Source organism: Papilio machaon, chromosome 13 (genome assembly GCF_912999745.1).
Source record: "Papilio machaon chromosome 13, ilPapMach1.1, whole genome shotgun sequence".
NCBI lineage: Eukaryota > Metazoa > Arthropoda > Insecta > Lepidoptera > Papilionidae > Papilio > Papilio machaon.
The window spans coordinates 7,392,167-7,416,246 of record NC_059998.1 but is presented as its reverse complement, the minus strand read 5'-3'; the positions used below and the strand labels follow the sequence as shown (position 1 = coordinate 7,416,246).

At 33.5% G+C, this 24,080-nt stretch overlaps 1 protein-coding gene across 4 annotated transcripts in view; it reads left to right on the top strand.

The window, feature by feature from the left end:
• LOC106709217 (RING finger protein nhl-1) overlaps nt 1-22,236 on the top strand; it is a 32,381-nt gene extending 10,145 nt beyond the window's left edge. The window contains exons 3-13 of one of the 4 annotated variants that reach the window (XM_045680427.1): nt 655-736; nt 16,433-16,593; nt 16,705-18,135; nt 18,353-18,560; nt 18,648-19,580; nt 19,680-19,852; nt 20,287-20,427; nt 20,520-20,660; nt 20,962-21,179; nt 21,660-21,874; nt 22,162-22,236. In XM_045680427.1, the coding sequence (XP_045536383.1) occupies nt 16,459-16,593; nt 16,705-18,135; nt 18,353-18,560; nt 18,648-19,580; nt 19,680-19,852; nt 20,287-20,427; nt 20,520-20,660; nt 20,962-21,179; nt 21,660-21,873 (3,594 nt within the window). In that variant the 5' untranslated portion in view covers nt 655-736; nt 16,433-16,458 and the 3' untranslated portion in view covers nt 21,874; nt 22,162-22,236. Of the gene's footprint in view, nt 1-654; nt 737-12,711; nt 12,909-16,432; nt 16,594-16,704; nt 18,136-18,352; nt 19,581-19,679; nt 19,853-20,286; nt 20,428-20,519; nt 20,661-20,961; nt 21,180-21,659; nt 21,875-22,161 lie in introns of those variants that run through there. The other 3 variants (XM_045680424.1, XM_045680425.1, XM_045680426.1) reach the window with 3 other exon arrangements.
• Nucleotides 22,237-24,080: the final 1,844 nt, after the last annotated feature.

The following is a 24,080-nucleotide window of genomic DNA, read 5'->3' as shown; positions in this document are numbered from 1 at the left end:
AATTATTTTAGAAACGTTTTGAGAACACATTACATAATGTGCTGTACAATGCAATGCAAAATAGATTTCACCGGACGAGGCGAAAAAGGTTTGTTAGAATTACGCCTATTAGAAATCCACACAATCTCTACCCACCTCTTTAGACAAAGGGAGTAGTGTTTTGTTTCTGTCGTATTACTTCAGCTCATAAGGCATTCGTAAGTCATGACAGAGGAAAAAAAATCTTTAGTAAATAAAACATTAAAAACAAAAGTGGCGACTAAAAATGCGACTTTTAACTCGTCTCTCGATTCCCTCATGAGCATACTTCAGTAGAATGTTGGCGACTGGCCAAGAGTCAAGCGACACACTGCCCTGTTATGAACAAACTCTCGTCTTTAAATAATCCCTTGTCTTTAATTTAGAATTACCATACGCATTGTGAGTTAAACTTATTTGAAAAGAAAACAAAAATGTAATATTACTAATTAGGTACAGTACTGGAATATCTCTGGGTTTGAAATAATGTTGTAAAATGATATCAAATTTCGGCTTTTTCGCTGTAACCGCAACCGTTTTCGTAGTTTTTTTTAGAATACGCCATGATATGAACATGTGCAAGTGTATTTAAATTTAAAATTAAATATTCATTTAAACTTTATTTGTAAATTTCAGGTGCAGCCGTCCCAAAACAAAGGAGAAGGAAAGCAGAACAGGCGAGCGGGCCCGTCTGCCGGGCGGGCCCGCCTTTGTTGAGGTAAGCATATAGCATAAACTTAAAAACAGATGCTCCTGTGAGGTTCTACTGCCGAAACATGAGTCTTTAAACATATCGTTGTTTCTATTTTATTCAAAGAGAATAAAAGAGACGACAATTTGTTTTTCTACAGGTGTTTCATCAATTTAAAATTAGCTCTGTAAAACTCTCCCGCTTCATCCTATTTACGGTACTCAGAATCGTGATAAGGCATACTATATTAAGGGGTTCACTTAGTTAACGAATCTGTATGCTGTGTAAGGTAGTGAAAATATTACCACCATGATTATATGGATGGTAGTCATGGTCACCAGCTTATACATGTCTCTATCAAAAGGCATGAGATTATGTAAGGCACTAGGGGTGACTAGCTCTTAGTCAACCATATTCTAGTGCGGATTGGTTGACTTTACGCACATCTTTGAATTTCTTCGCAGCTACGTGAAATTGATACTTCGCAAGATGGCTTTATGACGTTAAAAATATTTATATTTCTGAGTAAACAAAGGAAGAGCATAAGGTTAATAGAGTCATTTGTTGACTCCGTCGTCACTCTGCTCCTCTCTCATATTGTTACAATTGATGAGATGAGCGCAAACTCGTGTACCAGATATTATCACAGAGTATTGTGTGTACAGAGATAATCTTATTGTATTTTGCTATCTATATATATATATATATTTTTTAATCTGAATATTGTTTTTAGTTGTAATCCCTATTACTCTTTCTAAATACTATATTAGTAAATTTATAAAAAAAAATGAAAATAGTACATTTATAAATTTTTTACTACAATTTTGAAAATTTAAAGTAAAGGTAAAACTACATTATAGTTATTTTGACTTACTTGTTACTTCCAATGAAATAAATCTAAAAGTGAAAAAAATAGTTAATCAATTAAGTTTATATTATTTAATAAACACTCTGTCCGTTTTATATTCTGTACAATAATAGTGTCGTAAAGAAAATGGCGACCGTAAAAAAGCGCACATGATACTGTTGAGTAACTCGGTATCTCACTGCTGCCTACAGGTGTGAGAACACTTGAATATCTTACAAGTCAGGTCGGGCTTTTACGACCGTCTTATCAGGCAAAGATTTTAACAGATTTTATTCATAAATACGACCTTTAAGTTTAGAGCTATTGATTAAAACATTCACTTTGATTTTTTTTTGTTGTATTATTATTATACACACTTTACTACACTATTATTTTACACACACACACACACACTCAAATATAGTTGAACATTTTGTACTTTATTATAAATATTAAATACCTAGTTTTCGTTCTATTTTTTTTTTTTCGTAAAAATTCGGTCAAAAGTACTACCATCCTGACAAGTTTGACATATCATAACCACCATAAAATGTAATTTATCATAAACTAGCTTTTACCCGCGACTCCGTCCGCGGAATAAAAAATAGAAAACGGGGTAAAAATTATCCTATGTCCTTTTCCTGGTTCTAAGTTACCTGCCCATCAATTTTCAGTCAAATCGATTCAGCCGTTCTTGAGTTATAAATGGTGTAACTAACACAACTTTCTTTTATATATATAGATGATCACGCATTAGTAATGTTAGTTTACGATATAAAAATACCAAGTTTAAGCTTACGAACAAGAACGTTAAAATGAAACTTAAATAAGTAACAAAAACAATAAAGTTTAAATAAATCATGACGTCACAAATTACTGTTCGTAATAGAAAGGTGTTTAAATGAAACAGCAAATGCGCGCGGTAACAACTCGCAAAGTTCTGAAAGCTCACGCTTTTATGTAAAGTGCTGTAAAACAACTATATTTATATGCTTAAACAATGAAACTCCATTTTCATTTGTAATTTGTTTATTTTCTGCTTCAATTAAATTTTACGTAATGTAAAAAAATCAATTGAAATTATTAAATTGATGTTTTTGGAAGATGTGAAAAACTGTGTACCAGTGCGGGTCTTTAAGATTATGAGTATGGCAGCTTATTTCATTAATCAAGAGAAAAGCACTATGGGATTGACAAAGCCTGTATGGACCAAAAACTCAAAAAAAGTGTGCCAGTGTCGCGCCAAATATAATTCCGTAGCTTATGCCCCTACCCCTCTAAAAACAGGTGAGAGTGCTGTTTATCATCATCACCCTGGCTTTATCCCATGTGCGGTTTGTGCCTAAGTTTAGGTTAAGTTAAATTACAAAAAAATGGTAAATGTTTATAAGAATAAAAAAAAGTTTACAAATACGAACAACCGCGTTGTGGAATACTCTGTCCTCGGCGGTATTTCCAAACAGTTACGACTTAGGGACCTTCAAGAAAAGAGCGTATACATTCCTTAAAGGCCGGCAACGCATCTGCGATTCCTCTGGCGTTGCGGATGTCCATGAGCGTCGGATCAAATAATTCTCGGTCCGTTGCTCGTTTGCCCCCTTCTCCTATAAAAAAAAAAAATTAACCAATACACACACTGCTGCGCTGCAGTCGTTAAGTATGATTTATTACCGTACCCAGAGTCGTAGTAATAGTCATTTATTCTGATCATATGCGTAAATTTCTAATACTAGATCTTCACTAAGTTTATCCCTTAGTGACCAATTAAATCTTAATGCGGCAGGTATACCACATACTCGTATACTAGAGCGTAGAAAATTTCTAATGACTTAAATTATCTACGTATAATTTAATTTTTTTAAATTGGATTACTAAATCTTTTAAAGAGCGAGCTCATTACGAGCTGAGGGGCTTGACAATATTACTACGTGTTAGATTAACGTTGTAGAGTAATACTTAAATGTAAATTTATCTGACAGCGAATACGTAACCTTAGCGTGGAATTCCACTGCTTTAACTCACGTATTATTACATATTCCAGTCTCTGTATTCCCAAAGCTAATGAAAGGGATGAAGTTATGTATAAAATTGTGTTACGACAATGAAATTCTACGCTTACATTTTAATGATAATTTTCAACTGAATTAAATAATTCGTTGCTATCTATAGTTTGTTATTTGGAATTATGAAATTAAATAGATGTTTTTTTAATATTAAAATGTAGAAGTTGTTCTAAAAAAAAAAAACTAAATAATTATAACACAGTGTTATTTAATTTAGGCTCGTGAAAAAATTCAAGTTCAAATTATCAGACGTAAAAAAAAAGAAAATCCGAAATAAGGACAAGTTTTTCAATTTGAAATTTAATCCAATTCGGTTACGGGCCGTTGACGATGTTGCCAAAATAGAAATTGCTTAGAACATTAGGATCTTCAGGGCACATGATCGTGATCTTTTACTGTTATTAGTCGAATCCATTGTACTGTAATACACCTTGAGTATAAAATTGGGTTACTCCCTTACAAAACAGAATTACAAGAACATGATGGGATTGTTTTAAGTGAACATTCTATTAGAGACTTGAAAATGTTATAGGCCTTCTTAGGGAATTGCCTCAATACTGAAAACACTTACAATGCCTAAGTGAATGTTTAGCAGATGTATGAAATACTACTTTTTTATATATTATATATGGCAAACGAACAAGCGGTTACCTGAATTCGCCGAAATAGCGAAGTCCATCCGACTACCCATGCGATATCCACAATTGCAGATGCGTTAACCTTCAATCTACGGAGGAGGGGAAACGAAAAAAGACGATTTTCTTCTTTCTCAATTCACTTCCTTTCCCACCCTTTCCTAATATGAAAAGAATTGAAAGGGTGAAGGAACTAATATTAGACCTCCGACACTTATGCTCATGATGCAAAACGCGGAATAACTTCCACTTCACATGTGTCTTTTGCGTGGTCGGTCCATTCGGTTAACGGATTTGTTGCTGGCATCTACCACAGTTAATATATTGGAAAAACTTCTAGCAAACTATTGTAAACTAAAATAAAATCTAATATATAAAATTCTCGTGTCACAGTTTTCGTTCCCGTACTCTTCCGAAAAGGCTTGACCGATTCTCATGAAATTTTGTGAGCATATTCAGTAGATCTGAGAATCGGCCAACATCTATTTTTCATTTTTTTTAATTGCGCGCGGACGGAGTCGCGGGCGACAGCTAGTATTATATAAATTTAATACTACTTGTTCTATAATGCTATTTATAATATTTTCTTCAATTATCACTCAATTAAATCTAGTTTTCTTTTAAAAGAACAAAATATAGTGATTAAAAGTAATGATAAAACAGTCTTAAAGTACATACTTAGGTAGAAAACTAGATTTTATTTCTGCCCTATTTTTCGCTTGAGGGAAATTTCTCTTCATCTCAATATTATTTTTCATTGAGCACTCTAATAGAAAATTCTTAAGCATTGATTAGTTCTTAATGAGCTCATTCAATGAGCAATTTGCGCAGAAGAGATTAAGGTTATATAGCACAATGACGTCACAAGATAAGAGTTTAATAAAGATACCTAAATACAATATTAAGACTATTAATTGAACATTAGTAAATAGTTAATCTTCTTAAAATATCGTCTTTGCCAAGTTATGCGATCATTAGTTCAATTTGAGCTCTAGAAACTGCAGCTCTGAAAAGCTTTCAAATCTTTCCTGAGTCAGGATATCCTGAGGCTTTGCTCACCTTTGCTCACCTTTGCTCACTATTCGTTAAGCTCTACTTTTTAATTAGCGCTAGTATATTAGCCTTCTATTATTATATTTAGACTTCACGCATATCATTGAATTTCTTCTCAGATATGTACAGGTTGCATGACAATGTTTTCCTTCGCCGTAAGAAAGTCAGATAAATGTACATATGAAAATCGAAAAACACATTGGTACATGGCGGGATTCGAACCCAGGACCTGCAGATTGCATGTCAAGTGCTTAACAACTGAGCCACCGACGCTCTCTGCCTAGTTGATGTAATCGAAAACTTGAAATACATAAACGTCTCGTGTATATACACATAATGTTAGACCTTTTTAAATAAAATATTTTTAATAAAATTTCTAACAATTTAATATACAGAAGGCAAACGTGAAGTTAATATGACATGATTTTTCATGTATAATTATGATCATGACAGTTAATTAGAACTCAGTTCAAGTTACGCTAAATTATTAGATGGTGCGAGTAAGGGCACTTTGCCTCATGTTACATTATTGTACTTGAGTGAAATAATAAACGAGCATGGATTTTTATCAAAGCTTATAACCATAAGCATTTTATGTTTCGAATATTATATATTAATAATTTATGGATGTCTTATAGGAACTTTGTAAGTTTCTATCTTGCTAATATTATAAATGCAAATGTTTAGATGTATGGATGATTTTTACAAGGTATCTCCAGAACGGCTGCAGGAAATTTGGCACAGATGTAGAACATAGCCTGGAAGAATTCATAGGCTACTAATAAGGTATTATAATACAAGCTGAATTTCAACATAAACATTGGAAGTTCTCAGAGTATTAATCCACAATTAAAAACCAATTGAACACATATTCAGGTTTGTGTAATTGCCATTACTCGGACTTAACCATCTTTTATTTTAGTTCGCTCTTACAAAACTACATAAGGATATGGTCAATTTTCCTTATAGCTTATTGTTATTCCGAATTAAGCTTTCACATAATATGTTGAAAAATCGAACAGGACTTTATACACTTGGATCTTACTAGACTGTATAATACTGTGTGCATAGATTTGATAAAAAACGATATACCCGTATAACATTTATTTACTATTTATTTATAATACAGCGTTAACCTTGGAGATACCACAAAATTCCCACAAAACATCCACTGTTTGTTCAATGAAACACGACACTTTACTTTTGATAAAAGAGACTGTTTATTCTTGATACACAACTTTATAATATACAACAATACACTACGAAACGTAAAATAAACTTTATACAAAACAAACTCGTTACAACGTGAAGAAAAAACACACACAAGAAAGAATAATGAAAATAAACAAAAGACAACTCTATTCGATACATTTTTTCATAAATATGTCGCGGCGCCAATATGTGCCAGTTCTATGCATTATCATTAGTGGCGCCATCTATTGAAACTGAATTGCTCTTAAACATCCACAAAATTATTGTCCCACAAAATTATTTAAAATAATTTGACTGTAGGATCAAAAATTATTTTTAAATTTAAATTAATATAAAATAAAAGTAAATAAGTTAAGTTAATTCATTATGTTCACTTCAATCTATCTTAGAATTATTCTAAAAGATTGCATATGTTATGAAATCAAGTACTGTACCATTAAAGTATTGGAGCAAATAAATAACCATATGACATAACAATATCGTTAAATTTATTTCAAATTCTTACCACCACAAATGTAAAGTTTTCGTTTTATTTACCAAATTCAAAACTAAGTAGTCACTTGCAGAACAGGCTACGCGAGTCTACGGATTTCCAGCGTAGCACTATCGTAGCACTCGTATAACTATAATATTTAAGTTTGTTACTTTAATGTTTGGATATGAAATATGGTAATTTTTTATGCATCAACGACATAAAGCATGTCAGAGGCCTAATGTTCGACCAAGTTCCTTTCTCACATTTTTCTTAAAAGGACATGATGGGAAGGGGAAGAGAATTCAGGTGGCTTACTCGTTACTTTGATTTGATTTATTATTGTAATATTTTTAGTTAAAGTGTAGAGTATACATAAATCTTTCAAGCAATATAATTTCTTGTCACACGTGTAATAACGATGAAATTATGTCACACTATTAATATATTTAGTAAGTGGTAAACAACCCTTAGCATCCTGAAAACGGAACATTCCTGTGGTATTTGCTATGTAATTAAGTGTGAAGTAGCGAGCGAGAAATGACGCAACGACATACAATTAATTACAGGAGAGTGGTTCCGAAAAGGGCGTTTTAATCCGTTTGAAACCCCTAATGTCTAGGCGCACTCAAGTGTTACCGTCACGTATATGTGACTGTTTTAAGTAAATATGCTACATTTGGAGCTTTATATCAATTGTTTAATTAGGTACATTGGAAAAGTAAAGTAAATCAAAGATATGTGTGAAGTGCATCAACCTGCAATGGGCCATTCATGGTAGAACAGAGGACCTAGCACGAATGTTTGCATCACGCACCTCCGTAACGTAAGTGACTAAATATGTCAAACTTTGTATGAGAATTTTTGTTGCACTTTACGCCCGATACACAAATTTTAAAACAAATTTTGTCGATGACGTTACGAAGACACTCTTACGAATATTCGTTTTAGGTTCTAGCTCTCGCTCTAGTTCTTGATTTTACAAGAGGTCTTAACCTAAAATGAAGTCGAATATCGTGAAATAAATTGAATATTGCAGTGTAACGTATACTATTCTACCCTATTATATGTTTTTTATGGAATCTTTGTACGGTCTGGAAATAATAAAATGTACTTTATGATTGTACAAGTCGCTACGGAATCGTAAAGTGCAGAAGCTCTGCAGTTTTATGTCTTGGCGAATGCGGTCCTAGGATTTACGTCTCGGATAGATTCAGCCTTCGAGAAAATAAATGTTATGTTTGTCGTTCATGACCAAATGCTAACTTTATTTTGCATACCGATCCAAACGAGTCGGATTTTATGTTTCTATTTCTAATATTATGACAATTGAAATGCATAATGTTTGTAAAAATAATATAATTCTTATCTATTTTTGACGAAGATCAAAGTAAATGTAACAAATAGAGTGATTTTTTTTAAGGCAAACTGTAACAAATTAAAGCAGTATAGCTACGACAGTACCTGTTGAGGTAATAAAATTTTATGTATATCGAAACGAAAAGAAAAAATCTTTGTAAATCCCAAATATCGCTGGATGGATGAGGTAGATAGGGATCTTCGGGACCTACAGGTCCGAGACTGGGTCGGGACGGCGCGGGATCGAAGAAAGTGGAGACTTTTGTTGTCGGAGGCCAAGGCCCACTTTGGGTCACTGCGTCACCCTAGTTAAGTTTAAGTTAAATAAACGTGTCAATATGAGTAAGAATTAATAGTTTAGTAGTAATATTTTAACAGTGAAGATGAAGCATGAGCTTTTACTGCTGAGACACCTCTATCATAACATGTTATATTTCCTGACATTAACTTTAAAAAAGGAAAAGAAAAATTATGTTTCGGTGAAAACCTACGGTTACTTCAAGTATGTAATCTTAGCTTAAATGCCCCTTTGATATCATACATAGATATAATGAAAATAAATCCACTTTATTATCTGTATCGAGGATTAAATGATTATTTAAAAGATTGATTACTATTGGAACGAAGTTCCTTATCGCGCGTTGTGAAAGGGGGCTAGACGGAAAAAATTCTTACGAAAAGTTGTCACGACACTTTTTGCTATAGTAAGTATGTTAACGACGAATGAGCCATGCTTCACCATGGCAACTACGTGACAATATATAACTAAAATTCATAGAAATAAAATGTACTTCTTGTGAAGACTTAAGTTTTTTATTCATAGAATAAACATTGGTTCCTTCACTAATTAATCGAAAGGAACTTCGTTCCATCCGGGTGTCCCTTGACACCTCTCAAGTTTTTGTTTATTGAAGAAAGAAAATTTCTTCATCTGAACATAAAACTGACCACATTTTCGTGTTCCGGTATAATAAAGAAAGTTAAATGCGAAACGAAAACGGATAAATACGGATAAAACGTACGTAAGGTAAATATATTTTATTTTGGTCGTTAATCTTACGCCTGTTTACTTTACTCGAGGGCACATTCAATATATTCCTTTAATAAAATACACTCAAGGTTGACGAATTGAGAAGAAAGTCTTCGCCAAAAAACTGTTCTTTTCATTATTATTACTATATTAAATTCATCGAAAATAGTCCCTCAGCTCAAATGTGAGTCAAAGAATTTAATTTGCTTCCCATTTACGATCGAAAATTGCACAGCAAATTGTCAGCATAAGAGCTATTTAACATCTATGATGCAGATATTTTTTCCACAGAAATGAGAAGGAATTAGTTCCTTTAAAATAATTATGTTATAAATGCAGTAAAATATTTTACTTTTAATTAGAAATAAAACTTTTTTTTAATTGATAACCTCCACATTACGTAATTTTACGCTAACTACGTCTATGAAAGAAATAAAATTTTATATTAAACCTAGATTTTTTTATGTGAAAAGGTCAATTAATATACGATAATTAATTAAGAGTACCTTTTACTAATAAAACTCGTTTGCATGATTTATTAATATTAAAAAGCTTGTAAACTGCATGAAAAGGAATATTTTTAAAAAAAATATTTTATGTATGGGTTTGTTTTAGAATATTTATTAAAAATAGAAAAAAAACACATTGTTTTACAAATCTCATTAAGAAAAAACATTGAGTAGTAATAGAGTTTTGGAGTTGTGAATAATAAAAAGCGTTATTAATTATTTATGAAAAAAAAAATGCAAAATTTTATTCAATAGTGAAAATAACAATTTTTTTATAACACAGTTAACCATTTTGATTGTTAGTTTGCAACAAAGCTCCGAACTACAGAATCGATTTGAAAAATTCTTTCACTGTTGGGAAACTATTCTGTCCCCGGGTGACATAGGCTATATATGTTTAAATAATTAAATTATCTTATATATAAAATTCTCGTGTCACGGGGTTCGAACTTGAACTCCTCCGAAACGGCTTGACAGATTCTCATGAAATTTTGTAAGCATATTGAGTAGGTCTGAGAATCGGCCTACATCTATTTTTCATACCCCTATTAAGTTGTTTTTTAACTGCGCGCGGACGGAGTCTCGGGCGACAGCTAGTATTTAAATAAAAAAGGGTGTACAAAATTTTACTAAGTTATAAAATCTAAAGGATCCTGAACTAGTACTAATAAATATTGCTGTCTCTATTTCGTCAATATGAATGAAAGAGACGATGTAAATTAATACAAATATCACGCTGTGAAGTTCTACGGTAAAATAACAAAGACGCAAGTCAGAGATTGCTTTGTTACGTTAAAATGAGCATTTGAGGGATCAAGTGCAATCGTAACAAGGCCCAGTGGTCTATCTGTGTCAGCAGATTGTCTGCCTTGGCAGCAAATCCCCTTTGTGTGATCCGGTGTATATGAATTCTTTGTTCTGTACTTATGTTAATATTTAGCATAATATTTGCGTCGAAAATTGAAGAAATGTACACTGTTCTAGTCTCTGTCTTCGGCCGAGGCCGGGATAGTGTTCATTGTAGCCAATATTTGTTTTAGGAATAATCTTACTAATATTATAAATGCGAATGTTTTAATGGATAGATGTATGTTCGAACGTATCTTCTAAATGGCTCATCTCGATGAAATTTAGCATAGATGTAGAGCATAGTCTGGAAGAAGACATAGGCCACAAATTAATTTTTTTTATACAACCGCGCAGATGGATTCACGGGTGACAGTATAAGTTTGCTTATAAGTGCCATGGGGGTGATATAACAGACCGAAAGCTTTTTATTAAATAAAAAAGAAGATAATTTTGTAAAAATATACTATAGTTATTATAGAACATATATAGTACTTGGAATAACAACATCGTCAGCCTTCATATGACTGTTGATGGACATTTATCTGACGATTTTCTCCAATAGTAGCGTCGACAATTTTACTTCTCAAAATCCTCTACGCAAGTGAACGCCATAAAAAACCGCCGATGAAAACCATAACAAAAATTTTCAAATTCAAACAAATGCGAAAATTTGCGTTTAGTATAAAGAAATAAAACTAAAACAAGGTGTCAGTACTTTTTATTCACATTATACGTAATATAATGTTTTCTTTGTGCTTTGACATTTGAAATACTTTGTATAAGATCAAAGAACTGCAAAGAAAAATTCGTTTATTTATACATTTGGCTTGTGCTGAAATTTATACAGAGTCATTGGCATTTTGATTTGAAAGGGTACGTACATTTAAGTTTTATTTATATACGCAATAGTTTGGCTCATAAATTCACTTTTATAAACCAAATTTGTCAAATTAACTTAGATCAAAAATCAATTTTAAAAAACAGTGTGACAAGTTTCTTGTGGTCATCATCATCACACGCACAGTATGTACTTCTCCATACATCTCTATCAGCCGTCATATCTGAATTTACTCCCTTCTTACGCATATCCTCTTTCACACAATCTATCCATACTTTCTTTGGTTTTCCTCTACCTTTAAAGCCATCCACATTCAATCTTTTTACTTTTTGTTTAAATGATTAATTTATTTTTTTATTAATTAGATTGAATTTTATATATTGTGTGATAAATTTCTTATGGTGCAAGTTATATTTGCTTGCTAAGCGTTTTCTGAAAGAAGTTTCAATTTTCAGAGTTGTTTCAAATCTTGTGACCCACTTGATAACATCAAAACAGTTGACAGCTAATTTATTTTTCATAGTTAAATGATCTTAATGTCCTTGCACTGAATACACAATTGGAATCGGTGGCCCAGTATTCACATCTCTGGCAATGAATATTTTTAAGAAGACACCATTTCGTTTGAAATACTGTCATACTTCTACAATGTGGGAGGTTTTGTTTTTACGATCAATCGTAAAGATTCCAATAAACTGTGGTATAAGAATTGAATTATATAAACTCGTGTTCTATGGTTGTGCATTTATTAATTTAATAATAAATGTGCTTTTACAGTAAGGCACTTTGCTCAAAGAACTTTAGGGTTATGAAAAGAGATTAAGGACAAATTTTTGACTGATTTTTATGGCATCTGAGTACTTGTGGCTTATACTGTAAGACAAGCGAGCCTTATTTTTCCATCACATTCTTTAAATTTCGACCTAATTTTCGTTACAAATAAAAAAAACCCCAAAATTCCAATAACAAAGTATGTTGTCGCATTGAAAGTTGAATTTAACGTGAAACAATGCTAAATGAAGAGAAACAATCGCATCTCGGATCGTGTCCAATGACCTTTCGGCGTCCAAAAGTAAGTCTGACGGTAGGGAAATATCGAGCGAACGAGTGCGTCCAAAAATAAGCGCGCGCGCACGGTGTCGTGTTGCTAGTGTAGATCCGTGCGCGACATAGAGCGCACACCAACCTGTGATATCCATCTAGTCCAAACCCGTCTGCAATATGTCAAGTAATGTTGTGAACCCATACCCCTTTTAAGGATACGCTTATTTCTCGCTTGTGTGGATTGGATTTTTCCCCCAGTGTTTTTTCTCACATGACTCATATACCGCTGTAAGTACCGCTTTTGTTCTGTATTTAATTCTATTTTTAACTTTATATTTTATTGTTTAATTTCTTTATATTTTTTATTATTAAACAATTCACAAATTTTATAACTATCTAGCCTTTGTAAGCCTTACATTTTTTGAATACTTCTATTTTAAAAAAAACCCTTTTATAAAACTATAAATAGAACAGTCATACTTTATTTTTGATTAACAATAACATGCATTGTGTTTATATTTTTGATTTCTTCCACTAACTAATGTGTTTATATTGTGAGTGAGTTAATATTAATAATTGATTTAATTTTACATAATATTAAATATATTTTTAAAATAAAGGTCAATTAAATATAAAACACGTAGTAGGTTTATTTCATGAACATTCTTCTGAAGACGTGATTACACGCGCACATAATCGTGAGAGTTCAGAAGACATTCCTAAAAACGTAAACATGTGATTGAGGTGAGCTGAAATCGTACGAAATGTAAATGTCTTTGTTTACAATCTTAGTGAAAAAGTGAGGTTTCATGTTATTTTTGTTTTTAATTAAATAAGCAGTTAAAATCAATGTAATGTTGGATCTAATAACACTTTAAATCCGCGTAATATAACCTAGTTGCAGTATTGACAACTGAACATTAATAGTCACTATTGTTCAGTGGTTACTGATTTTCAGTGCAGTTCAGTATTTTCAAATGATCAATCACCTGATGAAGAATAAAGTAACACGTGAACGATGAGATAGAACAGCAGAGTTTAATATTGAATCACGAGAAAGTGTAGATTGAAAAAAGTTGCTGTGATTGGAATTTTGAAAAGTGTAATTCGGTCGGACGGAAACATTTAAAACGAATGAATGAAGAGCGTGTGAAAAGATAGATTATTGATTTACTTAAATTAGTGACATTGTCAGTGAGTGGTGAACACAGGTGATGACTTGGAGGATGTTCTCTTATCACCTGATGTTCAGTGATGACAGAAGAGTGTGTTCGGCGAACATCGTTTATCACATGCTAAAATCTTAATGTTTAAAACAATAAAGCCTCGAGATTAAATATTTTTGCGAGTATTAGAACTAATGGCAAGTATGTGTCAGATGAGTTTTACAAACTATATTTTGTTGAAATTGGACAATAACAATATCAAAGAAATATCTGATGTTTAGACAATGCTTTTAACATTGTCATTCTAACGCATTAAAATATCAATTAATTTTCATTTTAACAATAACTAATTATTATTTTGTTGAGAATTAATATGTTAATTTTTTATTCTTAGGATTTCATCATACCTTTGTTTTCGTCATCGTTAAATTCGTCTAAATTTTTTTCAATGAAATCCCGCTACGTATTGTGTCTAAAGATATTTCCCGCCAAATACGTAGTAGGTATAAGATAAAGAGTGCGGACATTGTTCAAAATAACCCTGACGTTTCCCGTACACGTTCGGGGAAATATAAACAGTGTACGTCATCAAATTAAATTTACTCACGCAGACAGATATATTCCCTTGAAAATTCTTGCGAAATAAATCCACGAGTCGGGAGAAATCTCTTTTATATAGTACAGTTAGAAAAATATATCCATGCTAGAGATATTTGATACATCATAACAAAACAGTTGACTTCATAAATGAAGTCAAACCCTTAAAGTGGCATTAAGATTTCTATTTTTAAGCGCGCGAAAATTCTTACTACTCTAATTTTGCATTGATTTATGTCAAAGAGGGTATTATTTTAAGTAAAATATAAAGTTTGAATCCTTTTAAAAAGTTGAGGTAAATTTTGTTGACCTCAATTCGAGTCAAATTTGACTATTGACATAAGTTTGTTTCGGCGCATTCAGATGCTTTGCCGTACATCTACTTTGTACCAAAGTCAACTTAAGGCAAATTGAAGTAAGCAAATATTACTGCACACGAATTTAATCTACAATTCGAATATGCATCAGTATTATCGCTTATATGAACATATCTTTAGAAATCCTACACAAAAAAGAGAGTATGAGATGCCATTCATCAACACATTTTCCGTGTATTAATGTCAAATGTTCCAACATAAATATTTTTTCGATATACCAGAGACATCTGTCGGAATCTAAATAGATGTAATCATTCATATTGCGACAGATTTTGTTTTTGTTTACTATAGTAAATGAAATACTCGTATTTATAGTTTGTGATCGCAAAAAATAAGTGACAAAACAACGTACTAAATTTGATATTATTGATCCTTCTTTTCGTATAACGGCTACTGCGAAATTTAGATTGGATTTAACATCATTTAATAGATGTAAATGTTTTAGAAGATCTTAATAACTACGTTGACACATTATTAGGGTTGACTATCATCAGAGATATGAAAACATGCATAAACTAATTACATTACATAAATAAAATTATATAGCTTGAATCAATCTTACACCAAGAATAAAAAAAAAACACTTGATAAATCCCACGGCAAATACATAAGTTACATCATTATTTATAAAGTAACGTGTGAAGTCATAGGATATGACGCTAACGGATACATCTATTGGTAAAATTTACAAAACGGTTCTACAGTTACTGATCACTGTTTTAGGATAATAAAAAAATAGGACCCATCTGCAGGCACTACCTTTCGATTATTTTTTTTTTTCAAAATCAGATCACCTGGGGCGGAGCTACGCGCTAACACACATAAAAATACAGTCGAATTGATAACCTCCTTCTTTTTGAAGTCGGCTAACAAAGACATGTAATTACAAGTTAGCAATTATTATACAATCTTAATTGAATAATTAAAAAATATCCAACACTAATAAAGAAATGAAGGAGCTACAGTTTATGAAAATAAATAGCATTGATATTTCCGTGTCTTGTAACCAACACACGTAACGTTATAAAGATTAGTCAAAAGAATCTGATCCCCTTTAAAATTCTTAAAGACGTTTTAGCGAGAAAATTTGAGCAATTATCATATCACTCCACTGTCTTAAATATCACTTCGTATGCAACAACGTAATTTGTTTGTTATTCTCAAGGGATACAGTTGAATTTTCATTGCTACTCCTCGTAGAACATTTGAAATGTTTCAGGAGTCGTGTGAAACAGCAGGCGGAGTTTCTATTTTTAAAAATAGCCGCATCTCGGCTAAAATTCATCCCACGAATACCGAATTAAGCATCCCATAAACATGCAGAATCCGCTAGGGGGCGTATTCGGGGTCACATTTATAAATTTAAACTTACTCGTGTATTGCTTCAAAACTTGAGCGTAGTAATTACGATCGTTGCAAAGCAAAATTTAAACTTATGAGAGTATTTCACATTATACTATAAATGTATCGTAAACATTTTTAATCTAATAAAGTTAAATAAATACGCACATTCCGCTGTTTACTGACTAAACTTAAGGATCACAAAATAGGTAACCTATAAGAGGTTATTCTATTAGTTAAACGTTAGTCTATAGATGAAAAAAAAAAACAAAAACACAAGGCAACGTAGCTAAAAACTTCATGCTTATTCCTATAATTTTTTTTGTTATAGATACATAGGCGGAGTGAAAAGCTAAGATGGAGCAGTTTGAGTCGCTGCTAACATGCTGCGTCTGTCTGGACCGGTTCAGAAATCCAAAACTGCTGCCATGTCAGCACAGTTACTGTATGGAACCATGTATGGACGGTCTTGTTGATTACGTAAGGCGGCAGGTATGTACATATATATTACATTAAATAAGAAACATATGTTTTAAAAATATCATCATCATTTTTATGTTCACTCTTTATTTAGATCAACAACTAACTTCTGAATTTTTGCAGGTCAAATGTCCGGAATGTCGCGCAGAGCATCGTATCCCCTATCAAGGGGTGCAAGGGTTTCCAACAAACGTTACCCTTCAGAGGTTTTTAGAACTCCATGCTCAAATCGCTGGAGAGCTACCAGATCCTACTGCTGGGCAAGTTATGGAGAGGTGTAATGTCTGTTCAGAAAAAGCGTATTGTGCTTTATGTGCACATTGCGACAAGAAAGTTTGCGATGATTGTAAGTCGGCGCATATGGAAGTACTCCGCAGAGAAATTGCAAGAATCAATAACCAAATTCGTCGTGGGGTGAATAGACTTCAAGATATATTAAGTGTAGTTGAACGAAACACCACTAATCTTCAAACGAATTGCGCGGCTGTAGCTGGAGAAGTGGATGAAATCCATAAACGTCTATCTAAGGCCTTGAAGGATAGAACCGATTTCCTTAGAAACGAGATCGATCGTTATTTAGCTACGGAACTTAGGAATTTAACTAATCTCAAAGATAACCTTGAACTAGAATTAAGTAATATACAAAGTAACTGTGATCTTGCTGATAAATATATGAATGATGATGTGGACTGGGAGGACACAGAACTTGTAGACACTAAGGAAATATTCCTAAAAACGGTCGAATTTTTAAGAAACTTTGACTACGAAGCAGGTGATTACAATCGTAGAGTCAGGTTTATAATGACTCATGATCCAAATCAACTTGTACTTCATGTTGCAAGTTACGGTGAATTAAACATAACTCATCCTCATACTTATGCTAATAGTCTTCAACCGTCACAAGGATTAACAAGATCTAAAAGTGACCATCGTCTAGCTACGCAATTCCGTCAGCAAGAAGATGCAAAGGGCTATACTGAAAACGATGAGCCGATATTAGGCGGCCGTAAGTTTGGAGAAAAACGACCGCCTCCTCCAGAGAGACACACTAGAGACTATGGTGCTACGGATGATTACAGTGGTTACGAATCTGAACATAGACCATCACGAAGATTCCGTTCAAGATTTGTTAGAAGTCACCAACAAGATAATGATTCTGATACAGAACAGCCTAGCCGGGTCGTTAAATCGGAGAATAAAGAGAAAGAAAAGGAAAAGGTAGCCGATACAGAAGATGCAACGCGAGGTCCCCTCAGTGGTATTTTTAGACTAAGTGACTGTCCTCGAGTAATGCAACGAATTCTTGATGTAGACAGTGGAAAAAAGAAAGAAAAAAAAGAAGTCCCACCACCACCGAAACCTGTACAACCAACACCTCAACCTGCTCGTCGTCCTCCCACCCAGAGACAACAAAGTGAAGATGATGAAATAACTAGGCTTAAAAGGCAAAACAAAGGGGCTGCTTCCTCTCAGGAACCAGACCGAGCCACGCAACGAAATACCGAAGAAGAACGCAATGCGATTACTCGTAAACCACCGACACCAGCTCGGGAGGTGAGTTGGGAAGATGAGAGAGAGTAAAAGCAAATAAGAATAAGTACACAACGATGTAGAAATTAGTTATATCATCGATACTAACAAGAAACGCAAACATTAACGGCATTCCATAAATACACTCCACGTATAACTCATAACCACTTAAAACACGACACAAAAATAGAATAATGACTTGTACATTGGTGCCAATATCGATTTTAAATATATTTCCCAGGCGTCCAGCGACGGTGAATCCGATGAATCTGTAGGAACTTTGCAACGTACTCAACGAAAAAATTCTACAACGATTCCTAAACCAACCGTGGCAACAAGAAGGCCGTCTGCTTCGGAAACTCCAAGCACACATCGTCCTGCCCCTCGTGCTCCGAGTACTGAATCGAGTGCTTCAACAGAAAGTTCTGGCTCGGCGGTAAAACACACAGGTGCGATTCTTACCATCGCAGAATTAAAAGCAAAATACAGTCCCACAGGAATTTCACCAAAACCAGCCTCTCGTTTCTTTTCCGCAGGCAACGAGAGAACGACCACATCGACAACAAATGGAACAGCGGGAGGTGCACAACGTGTCCAAAGCCGATTTATCGGATCACAGCGGCCGACGCCAGCTCCAGCACCCACCGAACAGGCTCACGAAGATTCTGACACGAGCTCCGAGGAGGAGACCGAGTCGTCAGAAGAGAGTGAAGAGGAGCCTGCTACGCAAAGGAAGCCCGAGAGTCAGGCGATGGCTCGCAGTGACATTGGCCCACTTCTTGCTCGTAGTTCAAATGCTCGTAATGATACGCAAGAGAACAAGTCAAAAGACCCGCCTGCTCAGTCGCGTTATCGTACACGTCAACCAGCACCACCTGAAGAAGAACCGACTTCTAGATACGGGGCAAGCGGTTCTTCATACAGTCGTTACGGCAGCAGACCTAAAGATGATGAGATGACATCTTCCATTGACGACGACACTAAATATCCTACAGCTCGATCACGATACCTCGCTCTGAAGGAGCGTCGTAATCGATTAGCGAGAAGTAAAAGTAGCCACACTGGCTTCGGAGCGGGAGACGATGACGAAGCGGATGACCCAGTGTCTCCAACAACAGCATCTCCGTCAGCGTATTTAGCAGCTCGATACGGCTCTGGTACTGGAGGATCAGAATTATCTCGTAGCCGCTCCTCTCACGCTCTGAAGTCAAGAGAAAGTTCACCGGAACGACCTGTTACTGGAGAAAAGGATGGCGCAGCCTTAAGTTCTTGGGCTAGATACTTGAAAAATAAATATGGATCGAGGGGTAAAGATCGCGATTCGAGTGGAACGTCGTCAAGCACTGCTCGTCGTCTGTCTCTCGGGTTACCATTACGTTCAGCTAATGAGCTTGCCAGTTCTGATGACGATTCAAAAAACGCGGCAGGCTCCCCCATCTCCCCTACGGCGGCTACAGCAGCGGTAGCAGGTTAGACTAAGAGAGTGGCGTGTACATAGGATTGAGGCTTACATCAAATTCATTTCGAATTTTAATGTGTTGTATTCCTAATTTTACTTTTCTTCTTAGGTTTCGCAGCAGCAGGTTCCTCCCCTAGGAGCCAATATCTGCAGAAACGCCGTTTACAATTCAGCGTGGGGAGTCGGGGGAGCGAACCCGGTTATTTCACATGGCCTCGTGGTATCGCTGTAGGTCCCGACAACACTATGGTCGTGGCTGATTCATCTAATCATCGAGTTCAGGTAAAGATGTTTCTAAAGATCATTTTTACGTAGTTTCATTTATATTAGGTGTCCTTTTCAACGAACAAGTGACTATAAATTATACATCTGATGATATTGAAAAGATAGGAGTTTTAGAATTCATAACGAAATATTTTAGTATTTTCTAATGTTTACGTAAGAGCTGATAGAAAAAGATTCTCGAATTCATGAACTGAAGTCATTTCTATTTAAAATCGGTAACTGCATCCTGATCAAAGCAATTAAAATCGCTTTTAAGACATGATCATTAAATCCCGAAATAGTTTTCACTCTCTGTGACCTTGGTAAACGACATACGCTGAAACGATTACAACAGTTATCTTTTTATGAATACGAAGTTTTTATCGTGAAAAATAAGAAATATTCTTGTAGTGGTTACGTAGGAGTATGTTACTTATGATTTGTTTTTGTAGGTGTTCGATATGAATGGTATATTCATAAAGGAGTTTGGTCAGTACGGTAGTGGTGAGGGAGAGTTCGACTGTCTCGCTGGTGTAGCTGTCAATCGTATTGGACAGTACATCATTGCTGATAGATACAACCATCGTATACAAGTAAGTGTGGAAGTTTAATTATTTCCGCAGTCAATTCCATAGGGTCATTGCTGATGTAATTCTTGTAAAATAATTGACATCCTTCTCAAAAGGTGTTCGATCCCGCCGGTCGGTTTCTGCGATCGTTTGGCAGCCAAGGAACTGGAGACGGCAAGTTTAACTACCCTTGGGGTATAACAACCGATGCCCTCGGATTTATTTACGTTTGCGACAAGGAGAACCATAGAGTACAGGTAGGCTGAAAGATACATAATTTTCTACTATATGGTTTAGCAAAAATAAAATTGAATATCAAAAACCAAAGTCTAAAAATGTTTGAACATAATTCGGTTTCTTTTTTTTTTGGCTATTTAGATAACTAAATTACAAAGAAGTATCATCTTAGGAATTCAGTAACATTTATCTAAACAGTTATTACGGCTAAAATAACATCAAAATTAAACAGTCTAGTTAAATAACAATTTTATGTTTTGTAATATACACGATTTACTAAAACTTTCAGTTGAAAGAATTTTAATTTTATTTCAATCCCAGGTCTTCCAATCCGATGGCACGTTCGTTGGTAAATTCGGTTCGTTCGGCTCTAAGCTTGGTCAGCTTGAACATCCTCATTACATCGCCGTCTCCAGTACCAACCGAGTGCTAGTTTCCGACTCTAACAATCACAGGATACAAGTCTTCGATGTTAACGGAAGAGTGTTATCCTCATTCGGCGAAGAGGGCTCCGAAGATGGACAGTTTAAATTCCCTAGGTAAGACAGCAAACACATCTATTCACCATTAATTATTAATCCAGCCAAAGTTTTACATGATAAGACTTACCATCAGTTGATGCGTATGAAATGTTTTAATACTACAAGATTTTAATTCGCAAATATGCTGCATAATGTTCATTATTTCAGTCGTATTTTTAATAAATCGGTAATTTAAACCTTGGCCTAAATCTGTACCTTCCTAAAATACTTTCAGAATTTGACGTGTTTACGCGTCGTCTGTTATGTGTCACGTTTCAAGAACTGTATAGCTTGTACGATAGACGTCTGACTTTCGTTTCGGTATTATTTTTCTTACTTCCAAAGTTTTTTTATTAAAATAAAAAACCCTACGTGCGTTCGTTCATGCGTGTGTGCCAAGAAAATGTTATACCGTTTTGGTTTCGTAGAAGAGATAAGTCAAGAAACAACTTTTTCTAATTCGTATCGGATTTTAATTGTATCTTTATTATTTCGCAGAGGTGTAGCGGTAGACGATCAAGGTTACATCGTGGTCGCAGATTCAGGCAACAATCGTATTCAAATCTTCCATCCTGACGGCACGTTCCTACGCGCGTTCGGCTCTTGGGGCTCCAGCGACGGAGAGTTTAAAGGCCTTGAAGGCATCGCCGTTATGTCCGGAGGGAATATTATTGTATGCGACCGAGAGAATCATAGAGTACAAGTGTTTTAAGGTAAAGTATAGTGTATTTTTTTTTTCACGACAATAGACAAATTGCGGGATTAGAACTCTCGCCCACATGATTGGATGTCCATACTATTCTATTGGCCGTTTAGTTAATAGCTGCTTCAGAGCTTGTACTTAAAGTAGATAATTGTATTATATTTAAGTTTTATATTTCATTAGAAGTTAACAATTTTATAATTTTCTTTTTTAAAATTAGTATTGATGAGGAATCTTTAAAGTTATGAACGTAGCTAAATTTTAACAACTATCAAAATTGTTGATGATAATTTTCAGATATTCGGAGCTTATGCCAAAGAAGATAAAACAACGTTAACAATAGTAAATGTATTTACTTATTATTTATTTATCGCTTATATAATGTTTATATATAAATATATATTATGTTAATTGGAGACTGTAAACTTCATGCCAAAAGCTTCTTGTAACATTTCATAAAATCATTTACGAGCATATATTTTCACAAGCTTTCTTACATTTATTGTTATTTTTAATGTCATTTATTCTGTTTCATTTAAAACTATTTGTAAAATTGTAAAGTGTTTAGTAAAATTGTAAACAGATAATCTTTTCTTAATAACGAGTTGTTATGATGCTTCTAGTTCTATATATTTGATTGCATCTCATATTTATAAATTGCAACTTTTCGAAATTACAATTTTTTATATAATTTGATTTGAACTGTATTTGTATTCGAACCTATTTAATTTTATTTAAACTGCAACTTTTTATTTTATCTTGATTGTTTTTTTTTTAACAATAACTCAATTAGCTTAATAAATAGTTAAATATTAGTTATTTTCAATTTTTGTTTATTCGTCGTTCATTTGTCAAAATAAAATTCTGTAGTAAAAAATATTTACATTAATTAATATAATGATTATATTTTATAATACTCGTAATGAATTTTAAATTTTGTGACATTTAAATGATGCTATTAAATTGCATTTTACTTTTATATTTAATTATTTAAAATAAATAAATACTCAATTATTTCGTTAACCGTTACAATATTAAAATTCTTTTTATTATTTATACTTAAACTTTTAATACTATCTACTAATTGAAAATAAATATACATTTCATTTATATATCGATGTATAATATATTTCATGTAAATTAAATAAACATATTTAAATACGATTACAAATTTATGCAAGTTTTTATGGTTTTTCGAGATGAATTAAAAACATTTTGTTATCTAAAATGTTGTTTTATTTTATATATATAATTTTTTCATTCATTATTATGTAGGTACATAATAAGCTATTATTATTATTACTAAAATGAATTCGTTATTATTGTAAATAATATTAAAAAATAAAATTACTAATGTCTTCAAATCTTTTTTAACTTAAAAAGTGCACGTACATACTATTGTACATCTCATATTGTTTGGTATGTTTTTTATTTATTTATTTGTATTAATAATATATTAAAAATATTGTACCAGTACTGCAATAAGCAAATTGAAACTTTTCTAGCATAGTGCGTGAATTTGTACCCGGTTCTAGTTTGGCTTGGACAGGTATTATCCGGTTTAGAGCGGACTTAAAACTTGGTGATATAGAGTTGTCTGTAGGATTCAATTCGAGGAAGTTTTCAGACGGATTACATGCTCAGTTCACATGACGAAATAGAATTTTCTTTCTATATAAAGGAGCCTGTACACTGGACACTAATGTAATAGGAAACATGGAAAGGACTTTTAGGTGTATTAAATTAAAGTAGTATATAATCAACTTTAAGTAATCCCATCACTCACACTACCAGCTTCTATTGGCTACTCTATGTCTGCTTAGATTCCGACAGAAAATATTTTTTATTACATCCGAATTATTAACAATTTGTTATTATCAAGTTAGTTCTCGGAACAATAACTAATAATTATCTGACTTTCGTGGCATAAAACCGTAACTTCTTGTCTTTACACGATTATTTCGACAATGGAATCCCACAATAACTATGGGATTCCATAGTCGAAGTAAGCAGACACTTCTGTCAACATTTTTTCATTACTAAGCTTAGTTACATTATTTAATTTAATTTTGATTATACGAAATCCACAGAAACCAATTACTGGCGGGCAAACAGAAATTTCTTAACACCAAGTAACTAAATATTCCTACAGCCCTTAATTTTCTTGCCTAAAATAAACCGTAACTTCCTGACTCTGCGTTATTTATGAAAGATAA